The 19,172-nt window shown below is 44.7% G+C and overlaps 3 protein-coding genes and 1 long non-coding RNA gene across 13 annotated transcripts in view; 3 read left to right on the forward strand and 1 right to left on the reverse strand.

Annotated features, from left to right (window-relative positions):
• Positions 1-2,399, forward strand: part of LIX1L (limb and CNS expressed 1 like) — a 20,244-nt gene extending 17,845 nt beyond the window's left edge. Inside the window, exon 6 of the mRNA XM_047869953.1 lies at positions 224-2,399. Coding sequence (XP_047725909.1) covers positions 224-466 — 243 coding nt within the window. The 3' untranslated portion in view covers positions 467-2,399. The remainder of the gene's footprint in view (positions 1-223) is intronic.
• The window catches only part of LOC125172221 (uncharacterized), a 22,294-nt gene extending 8,707 nt beyond the window's left edge, over positions 1-13,587 (reverse strand). Inside the window, exons 1-4 of one of the 6 annotated variants that reach the window (XR_007154645.1) lie at positions 13,504-13,587; positions 12,394-12,614; positions 8,229-8,438; positions 1,179-1,574 (exon numbers count right to left, since the gene is read on the reverse strand). This is a non-coding gene — a long non-coding RNA (uncharacterized LOC125172221). Of the gene's footprint in view, positions 1-1,178; positions 1,575-5,103; positions 5,188-8,228; positions 8,439-12,393; positions 12,676-13,394; positions 13,476-13,503 lie in introns of those variants that run through there. The other 5 variants (XR_007154646.1, XR_007154642.1, XR_007154644.1 and 2 more) reach the window with 5 other exon arrangements.
• On the forward strand, positions 5,211-7,015 carry RBM8A (RNA binding motif protein 8A). 2 transcript variants are annotated; one of them, XM_047869958.1, is made up of 6 exons: positions 5,211-5,408; positions 5,685-5,744; positions 5,873-5,947; positions 6,132-6,268; positions 6,559-6,695; positions 6,797-7,015. In XM_047869958.1, exons 1-6 carry the CDS (start codon positions 5,342-5,344, stop codon positions 6,840-6,842), a joined length of 522 nt encoding a protein of 173 aa, XP_047725914.1. In that variant the 5' UTR covers positions 5,211-5,341; the 3' UTR covers positions 6,843-7,015. The 2 variants fall into 2 exon arrangements, with proteins under 2 accessions (XP_047725914.1, XP_047725913.1); XM_047869957.1 differs by having other exon boundaries at positions 5,229-5,408; positions 5,870-5,947.
• PEX11B (peroxisomal biogenesis factor 11 beta) lies at positions 11,860-19,005 on the forward strand. 4 transcript variants are annotated; one of them, XM_047869954.1, is made up of 4 exons: positions 13,538-13,674; positions 14,475-14,590; positions 14,988-15,189; positions 17,769-19,005. In XM_047869954.1, exons 1-4 carry the CDS (start codon positions 13,619-13,621, stop codon positions 18,172-18,174), a joined length of 780 nt encoding a protein of 259 aa, XP_047725910.1. In that variant the 5' UTR covers positions 13,538-13,618; the 3' UTR covers positions 18,175-19,005. The 4 variants fall into 4 exon arrangements, 2 of the variants coding, with proteins under 2 accessions (XP_047725910.1, XP_047725911.1); XM_047869955.1 differs by lacking the exon at positions 13,538-13,674 and adding an exon at positions 13,696-13,859; XR_007154641.1 differs by lacking the exon at positions 13,538-13,674 and adding an exon at positions 11,860-11,962 and having other exon boundaries at positions 14,475-17,911.
• The last annotated feature ends 167 nt before the right edge of the window (positions 19,006-19,172 follow it).

Here is a 19,172-nt window from a genome sequence, read left to right on the forward strand (position 1 = left end):
AGTACCCTCTTCATTCCTAACATCTTTCCTATTTAGATCTTAACTGTAGCTCTTTTGCCTGCCTTGCTTCCCCCACGGGGAAGTTTCCCTTAAGAATCTCCTTAAAGGACTTACGTGCTGACTTCAGTTAGGACTCCAAGGCTAAGAGTTCCTCATCCCATTGGGTCCATTTGGTATGAACCTTGACCTTGTCAATAACCTTCATTTTCCTTTCCCCTTGCAGGAAGTGTTGGCTCATTATTCACACCGGGCCCTGGATGATGATATTCGCCATCAAATGGCATTGGACTGGGTGAGCCGGGAGCAGAGTGTGCCAGGGGCACTGTCTAGAGAGCTGGCCTCTACTGAGCGGGAGCTGGACGAAGCTCGGCTGGCAGGCAAGGAGCTGCGCTTCCACAAGGAGAAGAAAGATATTCTCCTGCTGGCCGCTGGGCAGTTGGGCAATATGCATTCCTCCAACTGCTAGGCGTCCATGCACATACTCCCCATCCTCTCCAGGCTCTTTTTGATAATGTCTTTTCTAAGACTTAGTATGATTTCTGTACATACTTTCTCAATTTTATACTTTAAAATATAGATATATATATGTATATGTATAAATTCTACACTCAGATCCCACTTTGCTGAGAGATCCCTTTTCTTCTAGTTTTTGGATGTAGTTTCCTTTGAAACATCCTCATTCCACTTTGTAAAAAGAGCAGGCTGTCTTCAGAGCTTTGTTGGTGCTTATACTCCCAGCTCTGTGTAGTCATTTCAATAGCACAAAATGATTGACAAAGTGTTCTTATAATCTAACAGGGAGTTTGAATAAGGTCGGTGTGCCCCACCCTCACCCTCAACCTCATTCCTGCTTTCTCTTGGACTCCAAACAGGGTACGAGTATGAAGGCTTTGGCTTGAGTTTATCTTGAGTTGGGCCTACTTAGTACTGAGCTGTTCCTCCAGTGACTAGACATTTCCTTGCCTAGACTCCCCACCAACCGCTTCCCGCCACTCCCTTACTCCTCCTCTGCCTCCAAGCGGTACTTCATTTTGAGACTTCCTTTATTAATTTGGAAGGAAGTAGACAGCTGCTTGTTCAAATTATTCCTGAGAAACTTCCCAGGAAGAAGAGAGGAATTATAAACACAAAACTAGGGGTTTATCACCTAAGTTGCTTCTGGGGCATAGATACCATACCAGCTTCCCGGGTGTGTTCTTGCTCCAGAAGGGATCAGCATTGAAGCCTCTTCCAATATTCCCTCTTCACTCCTCTCTGCTCACCCAGCTTCACTGAGCCCTGTGTTTAAACCTTCCTGTCTGCAGAAATGGGTAGGAGGGAAAACATATTTCCCAACTCTGTCTCTTCCCTTCATGTTGCTCTTTGGAAACATTATTTGTCCTCTTTGGTGAGGGCCGTGTTCCTCTCTCTCCCACAAAGTTGCTGCTGTTTGCTACCTTTGATGTCCATAGATTCACAGTTGTTTTCTCTCTTTTCTTTCCTCTTCTTCCACGTTGGTTATTAGAGCAGGAGTTGATCAAGAAAATTAGTTGCGATTGGCATTATGGCACTTCCTAACTGGAACCCTGGGGAGACTGCAGGAGGGAAAAGAGACTACATGATCAACTGTGTTTTTAAGACTCTCTGCCTCCCACCCCCAATCTCTCTCCTGGATGAAATAGGGGAGAAATATCTGGAGTACAGCTAAAGCATTCCTCTTTGGGAGAATTTTTTATAGGTCTCTCAAAGATGTGTTTTCCCTTTGTTTCTATAAACTCCTTTATACTATATTATAGTTCGGTGCACTTTGTAAAATGTGCTTGGGACGTTTCCTGTTTCTGCAAAATTGGACTTTCCATTCTATGATTATACACTTTGTTTTTAGAAATAGGTTAGGAAATAGGCCACAATTTGCTCTTTTGGATCAGACAGGGATAAGATGAAAATCAGCTTTTTTGCTTTTGAAATCATCTTGGTGATCAGTACATATGGGATCAGTGGTAAGGAATCTAGCAACTGTTTTAGTGCTTGAAAGGGACCTCCTGGAATTCTCCAAGTCCCATCTCTGTATACCACGAAGCACATGTAGGGTAGGAGTAGAGGCTCCTATGTTAAATAACAGGTATGTCTACCCAGTTTTTATTGATATTTATAATCCAGACATCATAAACCCTCATTTCTCCTATGCTCCTTTCTCTGAGAAGTGTGAAGGGGTGTGAGTTGTGGGAAGAACTTCTCCTTTGCACCTCCTGGATTATTTTTCTCAAGTAACAACCAGTTAAGATCCCAAAGCACTGGAGAAAAATTGTTCCCTGATCTGTCCACTTTCATTGTTAAAGATTTTGCTTATCTTTTTACTACTTTCTATGTATTTTATATGTATAATTTTATACAATTAAAAACAGATTTTTGTCTAGTGAGCCAGATTGACTCTTTCTTAAGACATATGTATCAGAGGAGCTCTAAAACGACCCTTTCTTTTATAAACAGACTAAAAGACAATTTTGATTAGTATTTTTTGGGTGGCAGAAATAAGATTGTACTGTTGGGGGAAGGCATTCTGCTTCCCCTTCAGACATTTGAGGAACCTGGATTTTGTCACTGACCCTTTCTTTTCAAGCTCTACCCGTTTCCACTAGCGAACTCACTCACCATGGTGACTTCAACTCTATCTTATACACCATTCTCAATCTCTTTCACCCTTTTGAGCTTTTACATCTATATTTCCATGACATCACCAACTGAATTTATCTTATTTTTAAAAATTTTTAAATGTTTATTTATTTTTGAAAGAGAGAGAGAGAGCAAGCAGGGGAGGGGCAGAGAGAGAGGGAGACACAGAATCCGAAGCAGGCTCCAGGCTCCAAGCTGTCAGCACAGAGCTGCATGTGGAGCTTGAACTCACAAGCAGTGAGATCATGACCTGAGCTGAAGTCGGTCGCTCAACCGACTGAGCCACCCAGGTGCCCCTCACCACCTGAATTTATGACACAAGCTCTCTGAAGTCACATATTCAAAATAAAAGCCATTTCATACATGCTCTTCTTTGACTCCCCAAATCTGTTATTAGGATTATTATCTACCCAGTTACTTAAATTAGAACCTTAGGTCCATTCCTTACCATGATCTAATCAGTCACTTGCTGTTGAGTTTACCTCCTATATAAACTTCCTAATCTGTCTTGTCCATATCCACTTCCTTAGTTCAGTCCTTTATTATCTCTGGGCTGGACCACTGCAATAGCTTCCTTACCAGCCTCTGCCTTCATTCTTAACATCCTCTCAACTACTGTCAGATTTCTTTCTAAAATACTTAGGAGTGCACCACTACCTTGCTTAAACCATCACTTAGCTATCCTTGTCCTTAACAGCATTCCCCGAAGTTTTATATGGGAACACTTGGTATTACCTGAGATGATTTTAGGTGGTAGAGGGGCAAACATTTTTCATTTTTACTTATTTTATATTTTAATCTGAAACTGTAGTAGAAAAAAATACAGATTTTACATTTATGGCAGTGATATTTAAATTTAGTGCAAATTTGTTTAATTAAAAAGTCAGTCTACATAAGGAGAAACACTAATCAAGAAACAGCATGGGGGCTATTTACAGTTGTGAAAAATCATGAACACTCAAATACTTGAAGTACAGAAATTCTTGCCTACGGGATAAAATCTCAATATCCTTAGCATGGCATACATTTTGGCCCTAACCTGTACTTCTAGCTTTATTTCCTAGCCACACAGCATCAGGCAAACAATTTCTTGCCATTCTGATATTTGTTCAATAAGCATGTATCAAATGTCTACTGTGAGCTAGACACTGGTCTAAACTTGGGGATATCGTTGTAATTAAGGGTCTCTGCCATAAGGATTACACTCTAATGGGAATTCAGACAATAAACGAGTCAGAAAGTAAACAAGGTAGTAAGCTAGTTCTGTGAAGGACATAAACAAGAGTGAAGGACAGGAAAGTAGAGAAAGTAGTATTTTAGGGAGACCTAAAGGATGAAGTTGAATGAGCCATGTGAAGAGCTGGAATAAGAGCATCAGGAACAGAAAGTTGCAAAAGTCCTGAGGTGGGAAAGAGACAGCACAATTGAGGGAAAATGTAGGGAGAGCTTAGTAAGAAGGCAGAATGGTAATGGAGGTCGTTGTAAATAGGCAGAGTAGGCGGTTCAAATTTTATTCCCAAGTGAAAAAGTCAAGGAAGGGTTTTGTTAGGGATATGACCAGCTGATTTTTTCAAGGATCACACTACCTACTGTGGAGAATGGATTAGTGTCTCCTATTCTCAGTACAGCTGCGTGGCCTGGAAAACTACCCAGCCTTAAAGGCCCAGTTCAAATGGAAGCCCTTCTTACTCCCAGTCCTATTAGAAACTTTCTTTGTACTGCCATTACACTTTGTCGTAGCAATTATCACTTTCATAATGTAGTTATAAAGTGATTGTTGATAATGAGATTATTTTGCCTTGTATTGCCCACACTTTCTCTAATATTAAAGTCACATAACGGCTTGATTAAAAAATTAATAAATAAATGAATCTGCAGTCCACAGTTGTTAAAGGTTTACATCAGGATTCCAGAATTTGGGGGCAATATGGGTTTTGCCTCAACGCCTAGGTTTTTAAACATGAAATACACGCACCATTCCCAAAGAGGTTAAAGCCCTCATTTTGTTTAAAGCCATGATTTTGTTTTGTTTTTTTTTAATCCCCAGAGGTGGTGGGAAGAGTTTGAGAGTTTATCTTAAAAAAATTATAACAACAAAAAAAATTTTAAGAAGTTGACACCCGTCACCAATGCTAGTTCCCGGACAACCAGGTCTGTTAGTGTTAAGAGAAATTCGGTGCTGCAGTACGAGCCAGAAACAGCTTCAGTACCCAGCATTATGGACTGAACTATTTTTAAAATGTTTCCATCACAGATCCAGCTGCTCTTCAGAGCAGGATACAGGTCTAGAAGTTTTGAGAGAAAAAACGTTCTTCAAACTTCCATTTGGTACGGAGTCCAAGGAGACGGTACACAAGCCTCTAATAAAGAAATTCGGCTGTGCTTCGCTGGCAGTAGTATTTCTCCTCGGCTGCCCTACTTAATAAGGCACTGCCTGCAGCCACCCGTTACCTTGTCCCTTACAGTGCCACTCTGTTCAGCTGACCACTTGCTCAAGATGGCTACAGGAACACTTCCGGCATCTTCCCGAACAAGGCCCGCCTCCATTGCGTATTTTCGCTGCGCCGGGGGCGGGACTTAGACTTAGCTTTTGATTGGTCAACTTGACTAGCGACCTTGCCCCTCCGCGACAGTTTCCCGAGGTGCCTAGTGCCTGAGCGGCACGGACGAGAGTAAGAAGGGAGGCAAGATGGCGGACGTGCTGGATCTTCATGAGGCCGGGGGCGAGGATTTCGCCATGGATGAGGATGGGGACGGTGAGGACAGTGGAGGCTGCTGCGGGAAGCGGGGAAGGTGCGAGAGAAGGATGTAATAGGAAAACAATTCCTGCCCGGCAGGGAGGATGGGAGTCGGGGAACCAGGTTTCGGTTGGATTAGAGACTGCGCCCCCTTCGGGAGGAATGGGGGAGGGACCGGGAAGGGAATGGGACTGGAGGTGGTGGGACTGCCTTCAGATGATGTTTTCGGAGACAGACTATTGTTATAAGTAACTGTTATCTTTGTTATTCATTCTTTCACTTCTGGGGCTCCAGAGAGCATCCACAAACTGAAAGAAAAGGCGAAGAAACGGAAGGGCCGCGGCTTTGGCTCCGGTGAGTGTTGTGCCGGGAAAATGGGTTTAGAGTGGCGACAGCTACGAGTTTCGGGGTCCCCATTCGGACTCATGGGGAACAGTGGGAGAAGAGATTTCCGGTGATCTCCTGTATGTTCTTTATAGAAGAAGGGTCTCGAGCGCGGATGCGTGAGGATTATGACAGCGTGGAGCAGGATGGTGATGAACCCGGACCACAGCGCTGTAAGTGAAATGTAGCCAGTAGGGCTCTGTGTTTGTAGTGAATTATGGACCAGTGAAATAAAACCAAGTAGGAATGGAGTCAGAGATAGCTTAACCAATCTCTGAAACCCGCACTCACTCCACTGTTGTGATCTTGCTTGAAGTTTTTCTCTGGTGTGCTCATTCTCCCTCCCTTCCCCAACAGCTGTTGAAGGCTGGATTCTGTTTGTCACTGGAGTACACGAGGAAGCCACTGAAGAAGACATCCATGACAAATTTGCAGAGTATGGAGAAATAAAAAACATCCACCTCAACTTGGACCGGCGTACAGGATACCTGAAGGTATCCTAAATAACAATCTATTGTTCTCTTCCCCCATAACCTTTGACAGCATTGGTCGTTGTCCATTGTGATTGGCCAAGAAATAAAATGAGGTTGGCAATTGATTTTGTTAGACACAGAAAAGAGACAGATAGAAACAGACATTTTGTACAGTACAGTTATATGGTGTACATTCATTGTTTAAAGTTTACATATTTTTCTATTTGAGTATGAGCCTAGATTTGAGGAGTGAAATAGTGGTATATGGTGGAATATGAAGGTTTTGATCTCTGTTTTTTCACTTGTCCTAGGGGTATACTCTAGTTGAGTATGAAACATACAAGGAGGCCCAGGCTGCTATGGAGGGACTCAATGGCCAGGATCTGATGGGACAGCCAATCAGTGTGGACTGGTGTTTTGTTCGGGGTCCACCCAAGGGCAAGAGGAGGTAAAGTGGAGAGGGCAAACTATCTTGGTGAAGGGAACATGAGCAAAACAGAATAAGGACATAGAATTATGTTCCTCTGATGGACTCTTCCTTTTCCCTAGAGGTGGCCGAAGACGCAGCAGGAGTCCAGACCGGAGGCGACGCTGACTGGTCCTCTCTTGTCCAGATGTTCTCTCCAGAGATTCCTTGTGACCATACAGCCTTGGAGAAGTAGGGTTGGGGTGGAACTCCCCGTGTTTATATTTAACTCTCACTCTACTTGCTTAGTGGGTTGTGGGTTTTTTTTGAGTTATGAATAAATGTCCCATTTTTGTTTTGTACATTTAAAATTACTTTTCTGTTCTAACATTGCAAGCTATGAAGAACTATTTACAGTAAGGCAGTATGGGTCACTGTGGAGGTACCTCTAGGGACTCGATTCTGTGTGATTTTTTACATTAGATATAGTCTTCAAGTTTCAGCTAGGGTCAAAGTAGAGAACACTGCTCGGTATTTCTTTTTCTTGGAAGCTAAGAGAGCACGGGCAGAAGTGAGGTGTTCTTGTGATATTAAAGAATAATTGTTCTGTTTCTGTATACTCTGTCCTGGGCAGATGGATGTTACAGGAATGTCTCTTTTGTTTCTTCTGTCCTTGCTGCCACATTTGTTTGTACTTCCAGCTGTCTAAGGGCTTGAATCTCCTGTTGGGGCATTCTCTCAGAGCCTTTTTCCCTGGAGGAGTCTCTACTGTGTTCTTGGTGCCTTCAGCAGCCAAGGGTAAAGGCTCCATAGAGGAGAGGATCCAGAGGAACACTGAAGAGGCCAAAAAGGAAAAGGATGTGGCTGAGGCTGGGAGGGACTTCAGTTAGCATGATGGGGGAGAACCAGTACCACAGTTCTAGCAGGTAATAAGGTGTCCCAACAGAGGACAAACGTCAGCAAGACAACTAGGGCCAGTCCCAGGGCCCGCAGACGAACATGGGAACAATTGTCTAAGGAGCAGCAGAGGGCAAATTCACCGGCAGGGGTTGGGAATTTAGAAAATATATGCAATTTCAGAACCCCTCAGCTTCTGAGTTGAGTGTAGGGTGAATGGATGAGTGGCAGAGATCGTGAGCTGGAGCTCTCCCAATACAAGGAAGAAAATATGGCAAATAGGTAATGCTGTAAACCCTCTTCCCTTCCCAAACTGGGACTGTATGCTTCCCTCCTGTCCCCCCACCCCAAGGATTATGGCAGACATGCTGGAGAAAAGGTTTTGATTGAGGTGCTGTGTTACATGAAGCTACTAAGTCTTCTTGAAGACTTGATGGTATCCAAGACTAAAGGAGAATACTGATCATCTTTCTCCTTACTCCGTACCCAGCTAACTCAACCCCAGAGGATAGCTAGAAGGTTGTTAGAGTTGAAGGCATTTGGCAAATACTTGCAGCATCAGGTGCTAGAGATATGGTTATGAAGTTACTTTTGTTGGTCACAGCTATCAGATCAGTAAGTAAGGCTAGAGGCCATAGTTTTAAGGTATGGATTAGGGCCCGGGGATTGGAGTCTCACCGTGGTCCCCCTTCCTCATCGGGAACTGGACCCACTGAAAACGGTGCAGGTATAGCAGACGTTCATGGCAGTCCATGGCAGCAGAAAGAGGCAACAGAAGGTGAAGAGGTTATCGGTGGTCTCTTGCCATCGAGCCTTGAAACTGCCTTTGGTGACACACTGGATGAAGGAGACTGGGCCAGCTTGGTGGACGGTGTGGAACAGGAACAGCTGGAGTGGAGTTTGAGGACTATTAGAACTGGTCCTCCTTCCCCCTTCCCACCACCAGTCATACTGTCTTCCCAGCATCCTTCGTTCTATGCAGAGCTGTGCAGTGCTGAGTACTGGTTCATCCGTAGTGCCATATTTAAAAGGTTAGAATCTTGAAAATATCATTCCTTTCAGCTGTGGAGCTCATCAGTCAGTTCGTTAAATCCTGGGACTTAAAGAATCTTGCCTTCTTGAGTACTATCCTAATGTTGCACTTTGTAAAAGGGTATTTCTACCACATCAACGTTTTTAGCTAAAATGATTTTTCTGATGTGTCTAATCAATTCTGTGGAAAAAGAAATTTTGTATAAAATGGGTGCTGCTAAAATTTCAGGCCATTTTGCAGCCACTAGGTGAAAAATGACCTTCAGTAATAGTGTTATGTACAATAACTATTAACAGTGAAACAATGCTAAGTAATAAAATGTAACATTCTTCCAAATGCTATTGGCTGCCCTTCCCCCTTTTTGATAAATTGCTGAGGTTTTTATTTTAATCCATAAAGAGTATTTTTCAGTTTAGAGCTTCAGGATTAGTACCTTGGTTCAGGTAAGGCAGATTGAGTCACTGTTTGATAAAGCAAGCTCAGTGGGTGTCAGATTCCTGGGTCTAAGGCATTTGGGAAAGTGATTTCAGCAGGCATGAGGGACTTTTAGGAAAGATGAATAGTATCAGCCATAGACAATTTTATGAATGGCTTTGGGTTTTGATCAGCTCCTCCGAGCTAGTTAGGGGAGTGGTCTTTCCTCTTTCCCTGTCTTGAGTCCATATATTTCTGGGTTTTTTTTGTTTGCTTGGTTTGTTTTGTTTTGTATCATGCCTAGCAAATTGTGAAAAGGGGTTTAAAAATAGGCAAGCCTCCTGTACGAAGTTTGGTCCATAGTCCTAGGTCTGTTTTTCCTTTCCCGTATTTTATATGCAATTTACCACCTACTATAGAAACCTTCCTTTCAACTTGTGGAAACTTGAGCCTACAAAGATAATTTCTAACTACTCCAGTACTCCCTTGACCCACTTTTTTTTTTTTTTTTTTTTTTTTACAGACATATTAGTCCTTGAAGGCAGGACTGATACTTTAAATACAACATATTGTGGGGGGTGGGGGGAGCACCTCGGTGGCTCAGTCGGTTGAGCGTCCGATTTCGGCTCAGGTCATGATCTCACAGTTCGTGGGTTTGAGCCCCATGTTAGGCTCCATCCTGACAGCTCAGAGCCTGGAGCCTGCTTCAGATTCTGTTTTTCTGCTCTCTGCCCCTCCCCCACTCACACTCTGTCTCTTTCTCTCTCAAAACTAAATAAACATTAAAAAAAAAAACCCTACTTTTAGGGGCGCCTGGGTGGCACAGTCGGTTAAGCGTCCGACTTCAGCCAGGTCACGATCTCGTGGTCCGTGAGTTAGAGCCCTGCGTCCGGCTCTGGGCTGATGGCTCAGAGCCTGGAGCCTGTTTCCGATTCTGTGTCTTCCTCTCTCTCTGCCCCTCCCCCGTTCATGCTCTGTCTCTCTCTGTCCCAAAAATAAATAAACATTGAAAAAAAAAAACAAAAAAAACCCCTACTTTTAAATAAATACATAAATAAATACAATATGTGGGCAATGCAGAATTTATATAAGAGGATACTAACTTGGAACCAAAAATACCACCTTTTGCACATGTATCATAATGTTAATCAGTTTGCCGTTGAACCAAATGGGGACTGCGGTTGTCAGAATGTCTGTTACAAAGGATGAAACTCCTATTTAATATCTTGTGGCCCATTGGTTTCAAGTGACTTAGACAAAGTGATATAGCTAGTAGTAGAGCCTAGACTCAGAAGAAACAAAACAATGCAATAAAAAAAAACAACAACAGGCTTCTAGGGGTGCCTGGGAGGCTCAGTTGGTTAAGCATCTGACTCTTGGTTTCGGCTCAGGTCATGATCTCATGGTTCCTAGGATTGAGCCCTGCACCTTACTCTGCCCAGACAATGCAGAGCCTGCTTGGGATTTTCTCTCTCTCTCTCTCTCTCTCTCTCTCTCTCTCTCTCTCTCTGCCCCTTCCCTGCTTCTGCTGTCTTTATCTCTCAAAATAAATAAACCTTAAAAAAAAAAAAAAAAACAGGCTTCTAACTCCCAGTCCACATCGAAAATTTGTTTCATATAAAAAACTAACAACTTTTACACTGAGGCAACAATGCTGCTTTTTAAAGCTCTGGGTAGCAGAGGTCCTGTTGCAACATATTGTTGGAAGCAATATTTTTTATCTTAGAACTATAGTCAGACTAACTTTTGGTAGTTACATTTCTAATATTTGAGGATTTAGGGATCAGATTTTAAATCTGATTCTATAATACATTATCATTCCACAGCCCTTCCACATATAATCCTAATCCTGGTCTCTGAAAGGCTGCTCTACTCCTTCCCCTCAGAGGGGGGTCTTAAAGGTTTTGGTCTTAAAGGAATTGCTTCATATTTCATTTTTTTCCCCTAGATTTCTAGTTCATTGTCAATATTTGAGATTTGATAACTGTATCCAAGTTCACATGCTCTGTTTTCTTTCTAGCGTTCTTTGCAGTTTTCACAATAAAGCTAGAATAAAAAATATAAATCTGATTATTTCACTCTCCACATTTTACCTTAGTGCCTCTCCACTCAGGATAAAGTACAAGCTTAGTATTTGTAATCGAGCTTTCCTTCCCATCCAGGCTCATTACTCACCCATTTTCTAGCCCTCAACTTTAGCAGCAACCACTTTGAATTCCTTTGCCTTCCACCTCCCCACCATTCCCTGCTTTATTTAACTTGTTTAACACCTCTCTTAACAAGTCAAAAACAATCAGTTTTAATGTCTTTGAGAAGCTTTCCCTGACTGTCCAAAAGTGGTTTCGGACACCCTCATTGTTCTTTAGCTTCTCCGTATGCTTACCTTTAGCATGATGCTTGACTGCATACTGTACTACAATTGCATACTAATTTGTTTTCTGCACTAGTCTAAGTTTCTTGAAGGCAGGACTCTGCTGCTCAATCCTTGATAGAGCATTTGAGTGTACCTAGGAGTAATGCACATAATTTTTTAAATGGATGAGTAAATGTACTACAGAGTTTTACCCAAAGCCCCTGGCTTCACTGTCTTCTTTTTTTAATTTTTTTTTTTTTTGTTAATGTTTGTTTATTTTTGAGAGAGAGATTGAGAGAGTACAAACGGGTAATAGTGGAGAGAGAGTGAGACCCAGAATCTGAAACAGGCTCCAGGCTCTGAGCTGTCAGCACAGAACCTGATGTAGGGCTCTATCCCATGGACTGAGAGAGCATGACCTAAGCCGTAGTCGGATGCCCAACCAACTGAGCCACCCAGGCGCCCCCACTGTCTTCTTTATAGACCCCCATATGTGTTTCAATCCCTAGAGTTTTCTGCAATAATCTCCTGAAGAAGGTGAAGCTGGGGAGATGCAAAAAGGTGGGAGCCAAGCATAGCAAAACAAAGCTGAAGAAGGAGTCATAGATACAGGTACTGGTTTTAAGAAGTAGGCTCTTAACAAAGATACAGATTAGCATGCAATGATCGGGTTTTTTTAAATGTTCATTTATTTTTGAGAAAGAGTTGAGCAGGGGAGAGACAGAGAGACGGAGACACAGGGTCCAAAGCAGGCTCCAGTCTCTGAGCTGTCAGCACAGAGCCTGATGCTGGGCTTGAATTCACGAACCACAACATCATGACCTGAGCCAAACCACAAGATCATGACCTGAGCCAAAGTTGGGCACTTAACCGAGTGAGCCACCCAGGCGCCCCAACATGCAATGATCTTAATTGGCAAAACAGCAGACTGCACTCTAAGGATTATTGGGTGACCGCTGGCCAAGCACACCTCTTGACTCCAAAGGTTTATGTTGCATACCCAAATTCTTGTTCAGTCTAGCCTTGAGTCCCAAGTCACTCACCTGGGGCAAGGCAAGCAGGAAGCTAAGTCCTCAGGCTCTCTCCAGAAGTTTCCTTCCAGCTGAGCGGGGTCCATGCGAGTGGAGTACTGCTTCCTGGCGGTGGAGTCCAATGACCACAGGCAGGAAGGCTGCAGCATACATGGCCATTAGTTTCAGGAACATGAGTGTCCGACACGCAATGTCCCCGGCCAGCCATTGAACAGTGATATTCCAAGTGGCATCTAGGGGCCACAAAGGTGACAAGTCAGCAGCTGCTAATTGGGCAAAGAGTTGCACAGGGGAAGGATGGAGTTGGCTGGGTCGTGGCCGAGTCACTGACCACAGCATGGTCAGGTTCCCTACAGCCAAAGAAACAGTACAGTGGTCAGTCCCACTCAGACCTTGGCTGCAGCTGAGAAGGTGAGGAGCTCTGATCCCACCACCTCTACTGATCCCGCCCAGACCTCCTCCTCCGCAGCTAACCCCCGAGGGTTGCCTTGCCTATAGACATGGTGATCTGGAAGGGAAAGGGGTGAGGGGATGGAGGGTGAGTATGAAGAGGTTAGCTTCGTCCACTGAGTCTTCGCCCTTCTTATTAGGAAGGGTTAGCTGGTTAGTGCGAATTTCGTCCACTAAAGCCTCTGTCCCTGGAGACTCTCCATCTGTATTCTGGAGGTCACCGGCCAACCGTCAGGGTCCTGCGGGGAGCAGGGATCTGGTGCTAGCTTCTACTCCCATAGACTTCTTCAGCCTCTAGAGCCCTGGATTTGGCCGCAGCGCGTGTGTGTGTGTGTGTGTGTGTGTGTGTGCGCGCGCGCGTGCGTGTGTGTGTGTGTGTGCGCGTGCGTGCGTGCTGGGGGTGTTTTGGAAGCATCCCCGGGGAGGGGCAACCCTATCCCAGCCGCCGAGGCGACCTGGCATCTGCGCCTTCTCGCCCCGCCCCTACTCCTGCAAGCCCCGCCCCCAGTCCAGATTATTTAAAGAATGTGCCGCCTGAGAAGTGCTTAGGAAACAGAGGCCACCTGGTAAAAGTACGCTCTGACGGAGACACACACAAAAACACGGCAGGTGTTGGCCCAGGACAAACGCTTCCCGTTCTGAAATTCCGCTTCCGAGGCCGGCCCCACTCACTTTCTTTTCGGAGGATGTTTGTCCCTCGCGAGCGACCGTTGGCTCGTCCAGGAGGCGTGACTAGGGGCGGGAAGTGGGGCGGGCGCGGGGCTGCGGAGCCGGGACTGCCGCTGTCATGGACGCCTGGGTTCGCTTCAGTGCTCAGAGTCAGGCCCGGGAACGGCTGTGTAGGTGCGGCCCGAATAGGAATGGGGGTGGGGGCAGAAGAAGATCCTCGTGAGGCGAGGTCCGTTCACACTACGGGGGTCACAAAAGGTCAGCTCGGGCTACGGGGGCCCGGACGGACAGCCAGGAGCAGATCTGAGCGGGCCGTGAGATGATTCGTTTCTGCTCACCGGAAGGATGGGGAAACTGAGGCACGAGTGGGCCAGCGGGGAGGCCGCGAAGGGTTGCCATGTCCACATAAGACCAACACTTTACTCACTGGGCGGTGGTGGCGTGAGGAGCATTCGCCCCGCGACGGAGAGCCAGACTCTGCCCCCAGAGCTGAGTGGCTCTCGTTCCCTTGTCCCCTCACCCTGCTGTTATCCGGGAACTCCTCTGCCTCCGCCCTGTCTTCCGGTCTCGATTCAGCTAGAGGGCCTTGAAATCTACCAGTTCACCTATTCTGAAGAATAATCTGCTCTCCGTCTGCCCCCCACTCCCTTACGTATCACATACATTCTCACACGGATGTGCTTGTGATGGATCCCCTGCTGCCTTCAGAGTCCCTTTCAGATTTCATCACGGTCAAACCTCTTATTTTCTCAACTCCAAGTGGTGTCCCTCAGCCCTTTCTAGTCTCCTTTTTATCCTTAAGCTTTTCCCTTCCCCTGCCCTGGAGGAGAAATGGTAAGATACGGGCGTATACAGGAGGACAGGGAATGGTCTCAAACTGGGAATAGGGAAGTCATTACTTGCCTCTTGGAAGACTTTTTGAGGGGTAGGTTAGGGAGGTCTCTCTACCTTACGTTGCCTGGCCTCTCCTCCAGGGCGGCTCAGTATGCCTGCTCCCTTCTTGGCCATGCACTACAAAAACATGGGGCCAGTCCTGAGTTACAGAAACAAATTCGACAACTGGAGAGTCATCTGAGCCTAGGAAGAAAGCGTAAGTAACTGTGCTTTTGCTTTTATTACTCCAACACTCTCTCCATCCCCAGCTATTCTCCCTCAGTCCCTCTTTCCTGTTTTTGACCTCCTCTGCCCACTCTTGCCCCTCCTTTGGCTCTGCAGTTATCCTCTGCAGGCCTCCTGATTGAGATCAGAGAACAGGGGTAAGAGGCTAATGAAGGATTGGAGAGAATGGGGCAGGTCTGAGAACACCAAACTGGGACACGAGTTGATGAAAATTTGAAGAAAAAAGTTTTTTGAACTGATTTTCCTCTTAAAAAAAAAAATGTTCCTATCACTTCCTCCATTTTCACCTTCTTTTCTCTTTCTCTGTGCCTCACTCTCTCTTTGCCTCTACTTCCAAATCCTTGCTTTTCCTTGCTAATCCCCACAAGTTCTACGACTGGGTAACTCAGCAGATGCCCTTGAGTCAGCCAAACGAGCTGTGCACTTATCAGATGTTGTCCTGAGATTCTGCATCACTGTTAGTCACCTCAATCGAGCTTTGTACTTCGCCTGTGACAATGTCCTGTGGGCTGGAAAATCTGGACTAGCTCCCCGTGTGGATCAGGAGAAGTGGGCCCAGCGTTCATTCAGGTTTGATATCCTTTTATCCTACAAGACCTTTTGTATTCCCTGTACTGCCTGCCTTGCCTTTTGTGAAAGATCTTTCAGGGTCTTCCTAGAATATACACGTCTTAATCACTTGGCATCCGGTCTTCATTTAGATTTTAAACTATCAGAGGATAGTGAATGGAGGCAGATGGAAGGCAGATTTTTCCTCCATGATGATGCCTAAGATACTATATTGATTTCATTGTGCTTCTGTCTATTCCACAGATTATGTCTTTCAGTGCGTGCTCATTCATTCATTCTAAAAATATTTAGGAGGTGCTTCCTATGGGCTAAGGAATAAAGCAAAGAGGCAAATACATATGGTTCCCACTCTCTTTATGCTCCTAGTCTAGTGGGGGGAGCCATATTAAGACAAATACCAAACCCAATATTTGTGGAAGTGTACAGAGTGTTATGAGATATATAACAAGGGGGGCCGATTTCAATTGAAAGGCTAAGGAAGAACTCTTTGAGAGAGTAATGTTTTAGTTTAGACTTGAAGTCTGAGTACAAGTTAGACAAAGCCAACAGTGGCAGAGAAGACCTTCTCAAACAGAAAATAGCATATTCTAAGGCCTTAAACCAGGACATATTTTGTGGAATTAGAGAAATAGAAAGGAAGCCAGCATGATGAACAGTATCAAGTGAAGGGCGTACGTTTCAGCTGGAGATGTATGCAGGGGCCAGATCATTCGTGCAAGGCCTCTTAGGCAAGGGTAGGATTCTTTGGTTTCGTTTTGTTTAAATTTTATCCCAAGTACGATGGGTTCCGAACAGGGATGTGACATGATTCAAATTGTGTTTAAAGAAGATCTGTCTTGCTGCAATGTGGAAGGTGGATTGCGGTAGGGCAGAAGAGGAGATGTCCTAATATGGCCAAGAGATGATGTTGGCTTGGACTAAGGAGCTGGCGGGTAATGAAGGTGGAGAGAAATATGATTTGGGATTAAAATTATCTGTATACACATCATTTGTATTTGTTTTTATTTTTGTTTCCTGTGATTCTGTTTCTTGTGTTATATAATGTTAGCATCTTTCCATCTCCATTTACGTCTTGCTTTTCTCCTCATGTTTATCAGTGATTTACAGCTATTACATGACTTACAGTGTATGAAGGATGGGAGTGAAGGCATGGCTGGACTGTTATGGAAAAGCAACTCCCTAGAAGAGTTTATATGCCATGTTTATGCATTTCATTCAACAAATATTTATGGAGCTCTTACTATGTGCCAGGCACTAGTCTAGACAAGGGTACAAGGGTAAAGATAAAAGGAGTCCCTGCTCCAGTGGAGCTTACATGGTAATGGGAGGAGACAAACATAAAGAGACAATAAATAAAAATATGAGTAGTTAAGTGCTGTGCAGGAAATTAAATTATGGTCGTGTGGTAGAGAGTAAAAGGCTCGCTACCTTAGAATGAGGAACTCTCTGAAAAGGTGCCATTTAAGCTCAGGCCTGAAGAGCAAGAAGCACTAGCCATGTGAAGATTTTGGAGGGAGAATATTCCGGGTGGATGGATGAGGCAGTATAAGGGTCCTAAAACAGGAACAAGCTTGATGAGATCAAAAGATAGAAAGAAACTAATATGGTTGGAGCATAGTGATTGAGGGCAAGAAACATTCAAGATGTTGTTCAAGAGGCAGGGTCAGACGTTGAGTTCTGAAAGCTTGCCTAAGGTGTCTAGAGTTCATCTTAAATGGGGCAGGAAGGAAACCATGGAAAGTTTTAAGAAGGGGAGTGATGAAATTAGATTGTTGGGGGCAGGGGGCAAGAGTGGCCATGGAGAGACCAGTTAAATGAGTAAAGTAGTAGTTCAAGCAAGAGGTGCCGATGGTTGAGACTGTGCTGGTAGCGTGTAAGGGAGAAAGATGGGGTTGGATTCAGGATGTGTTTTAGAGGTAGGGCAATTATATTGAGCATAGACCAGTGTTGTCATAGTGGATTAAAAATCAAAAACAGACTGTTCGGTGTTTGTTTTCTAAGTAATCTCTATGCCCAACATAGGGCTGAAACTCACGACCCCAAGATCAAGAGTTGTATGCTCTACTGACTGAGCCAGCCAGGTGCCCCAGACATAGACTGTTCTTAAGGAATTGATAATCTAACACGTTTAGCAAGTTGCTGAACACCTCTGGGCCTCCGTTTTTGTTTTTGTTTTGTTTGTTTTTTTTAACAAAAGGATGGGATTTAAAAGATCTATAATGTGTCTGAGTTTCTGAAACAACTGAAGCTCATTCTCTCAAAACGTTTGCATTATTATAGTTCACGTCAAATGTGTGTGTGCTAATGGCTTGCCAAGTGGACAAGTGAGATTTGAGGTTGAACTTGGATGGTTTGATGATGCTCATGATGTTAAGCCAGGATCTTAAGGTACGCATAAACGCTGATTAGTTACAGAAAGCTGGGAAGACATTCTTAATAGTGGCTAATAGCACTTACTGCTGGTGTCCCAATGTATAATCCCTTTGCATTACGGGGGAAAAAAATGTTTACGTGTTCTATTTGTTGGGCTTAGTGGCTACTGTCTGCCCTTACTGACTCTTCTTGCCTGTGTATCCCAGGTACTATCTGTTTTCCCTCATCATGAACTTGAGCCGTGATGCCTATGAGATTCGCCTACTGATGGAACAAGAGTCTTCAGCTTGTAGCCGGCGACTGAAGGGGTCTGGAGGAGGAGCCCCAGGAGGAATTGAAAATGCAGGACCTGGGGGTCCAGGGACTCCAGGAGGAGGTTTGCCTCATCTGGCTCTCAAGCTCCAGCTCCGAGTCCTACTCTTGGCTCGGATCCTTCGAGGTCATCCCCCACTTCTGCTGGATGTGGTCAGAAATGCCTGTGATCTCTTCATTCCACTGGACAAACTAGGCCTCTGGCGCTGTGGCCCTGGGATTGTGGGGCTTTGTGGCCTTGTGTCCTCCATTTTGTCTATTCTTACCCTAATCTGCCCTTGGCTAAGACTCAAGCCCTGATATTCTGGTACAAGATAAGGAGGGGATCTGAATTGGTAAGATGCAATCTTAGATCGTCCCCAGTATACCAGTCTCATTCTAATTCTCCTCCTCGGTTAAAGTGAAAATCCCAGGATTCAGGGGTAAGAGAGAGGAGCTTTGGGAAAGGTGAGGTGAGGAGAGGTGACTTATGAAGTCAACGGGGTGATTCTGATGTTCAGATCTTCCGGAGGTTTTGTTTTTTCCTCCTCCGGTGCAATGTCTGTGTCTCTCTTGGCCCCTTTTACTTTGTCTCTTCTGAGTCTATTTAAGATTCCGTCTCTACATCTTTTTCCCTTTTTTTTTTTTTTTTTTTTTTTTACCTTCTCCGTTTGCTGTCCTGGGCATTTTAAGCAGCAGCAGAATTACTCTTTTTTGGTAAGGGGAGGTAGAAGGTGTGGTCTGTGAGGTTCTAACTGCCTTCATCTTTTTCCTCACAAAAGTGACTTGTAGCAGATTTTATCCCTTTCAAATGCCACCAGATCATAATTTTAAAGACTTTTGTCCCAGTGGACTCTCCCCTTACGCACCAGAGATGGTGCAATGGTTCTTCCTTCATGTCTACCTCACCGGCCTCCCTCATGACTTGGCCCTTCCCTCTGCTCACACCTGCAGATTTCCACTTACACTTTTATTTCAGGGCTTTGTTCCCTAGCCTGTTCCCACCCCTTCTTTGCCTATCCAGAATGATGCTGTGTCTGGCATCTTGCTGTAAATACTGTACAGTGATTCTGTGTAAATAGCTGTGGCCTGTGCCCACAATGGAGAGCAGGCCTTTCAGGTCAGCACATTAAAGATCAGTTTGCTCATCGATGTTTGGTCTGGTCCTGTGTGTTCTGTCGTCTGAGGCCTCTAATTCCTGTTCCTGTGGTTTGGGTTTTCCGTGCGATTAGCCACTGGCATCCTCACCTAGACTTTCACTGAACACCTACACAATGCGGGGCATAATACTAAGGGATAGAGCTCCAAAAAGCTCGGAA

Source organism: Prionailurus viverrinus, chromosome C1 (assembly GCF_022837055.1).
Source record: "Prionailurus viverrinus isolate Anna chromosome C1, UM_Priviv_1.0, whole genome shotgun sequence".
NCBI lineage: Eukaryota > Metazoa > Chordata > Mammalia > Carnivora > Felidae > Prionailurus > Prionailurus viverrinus.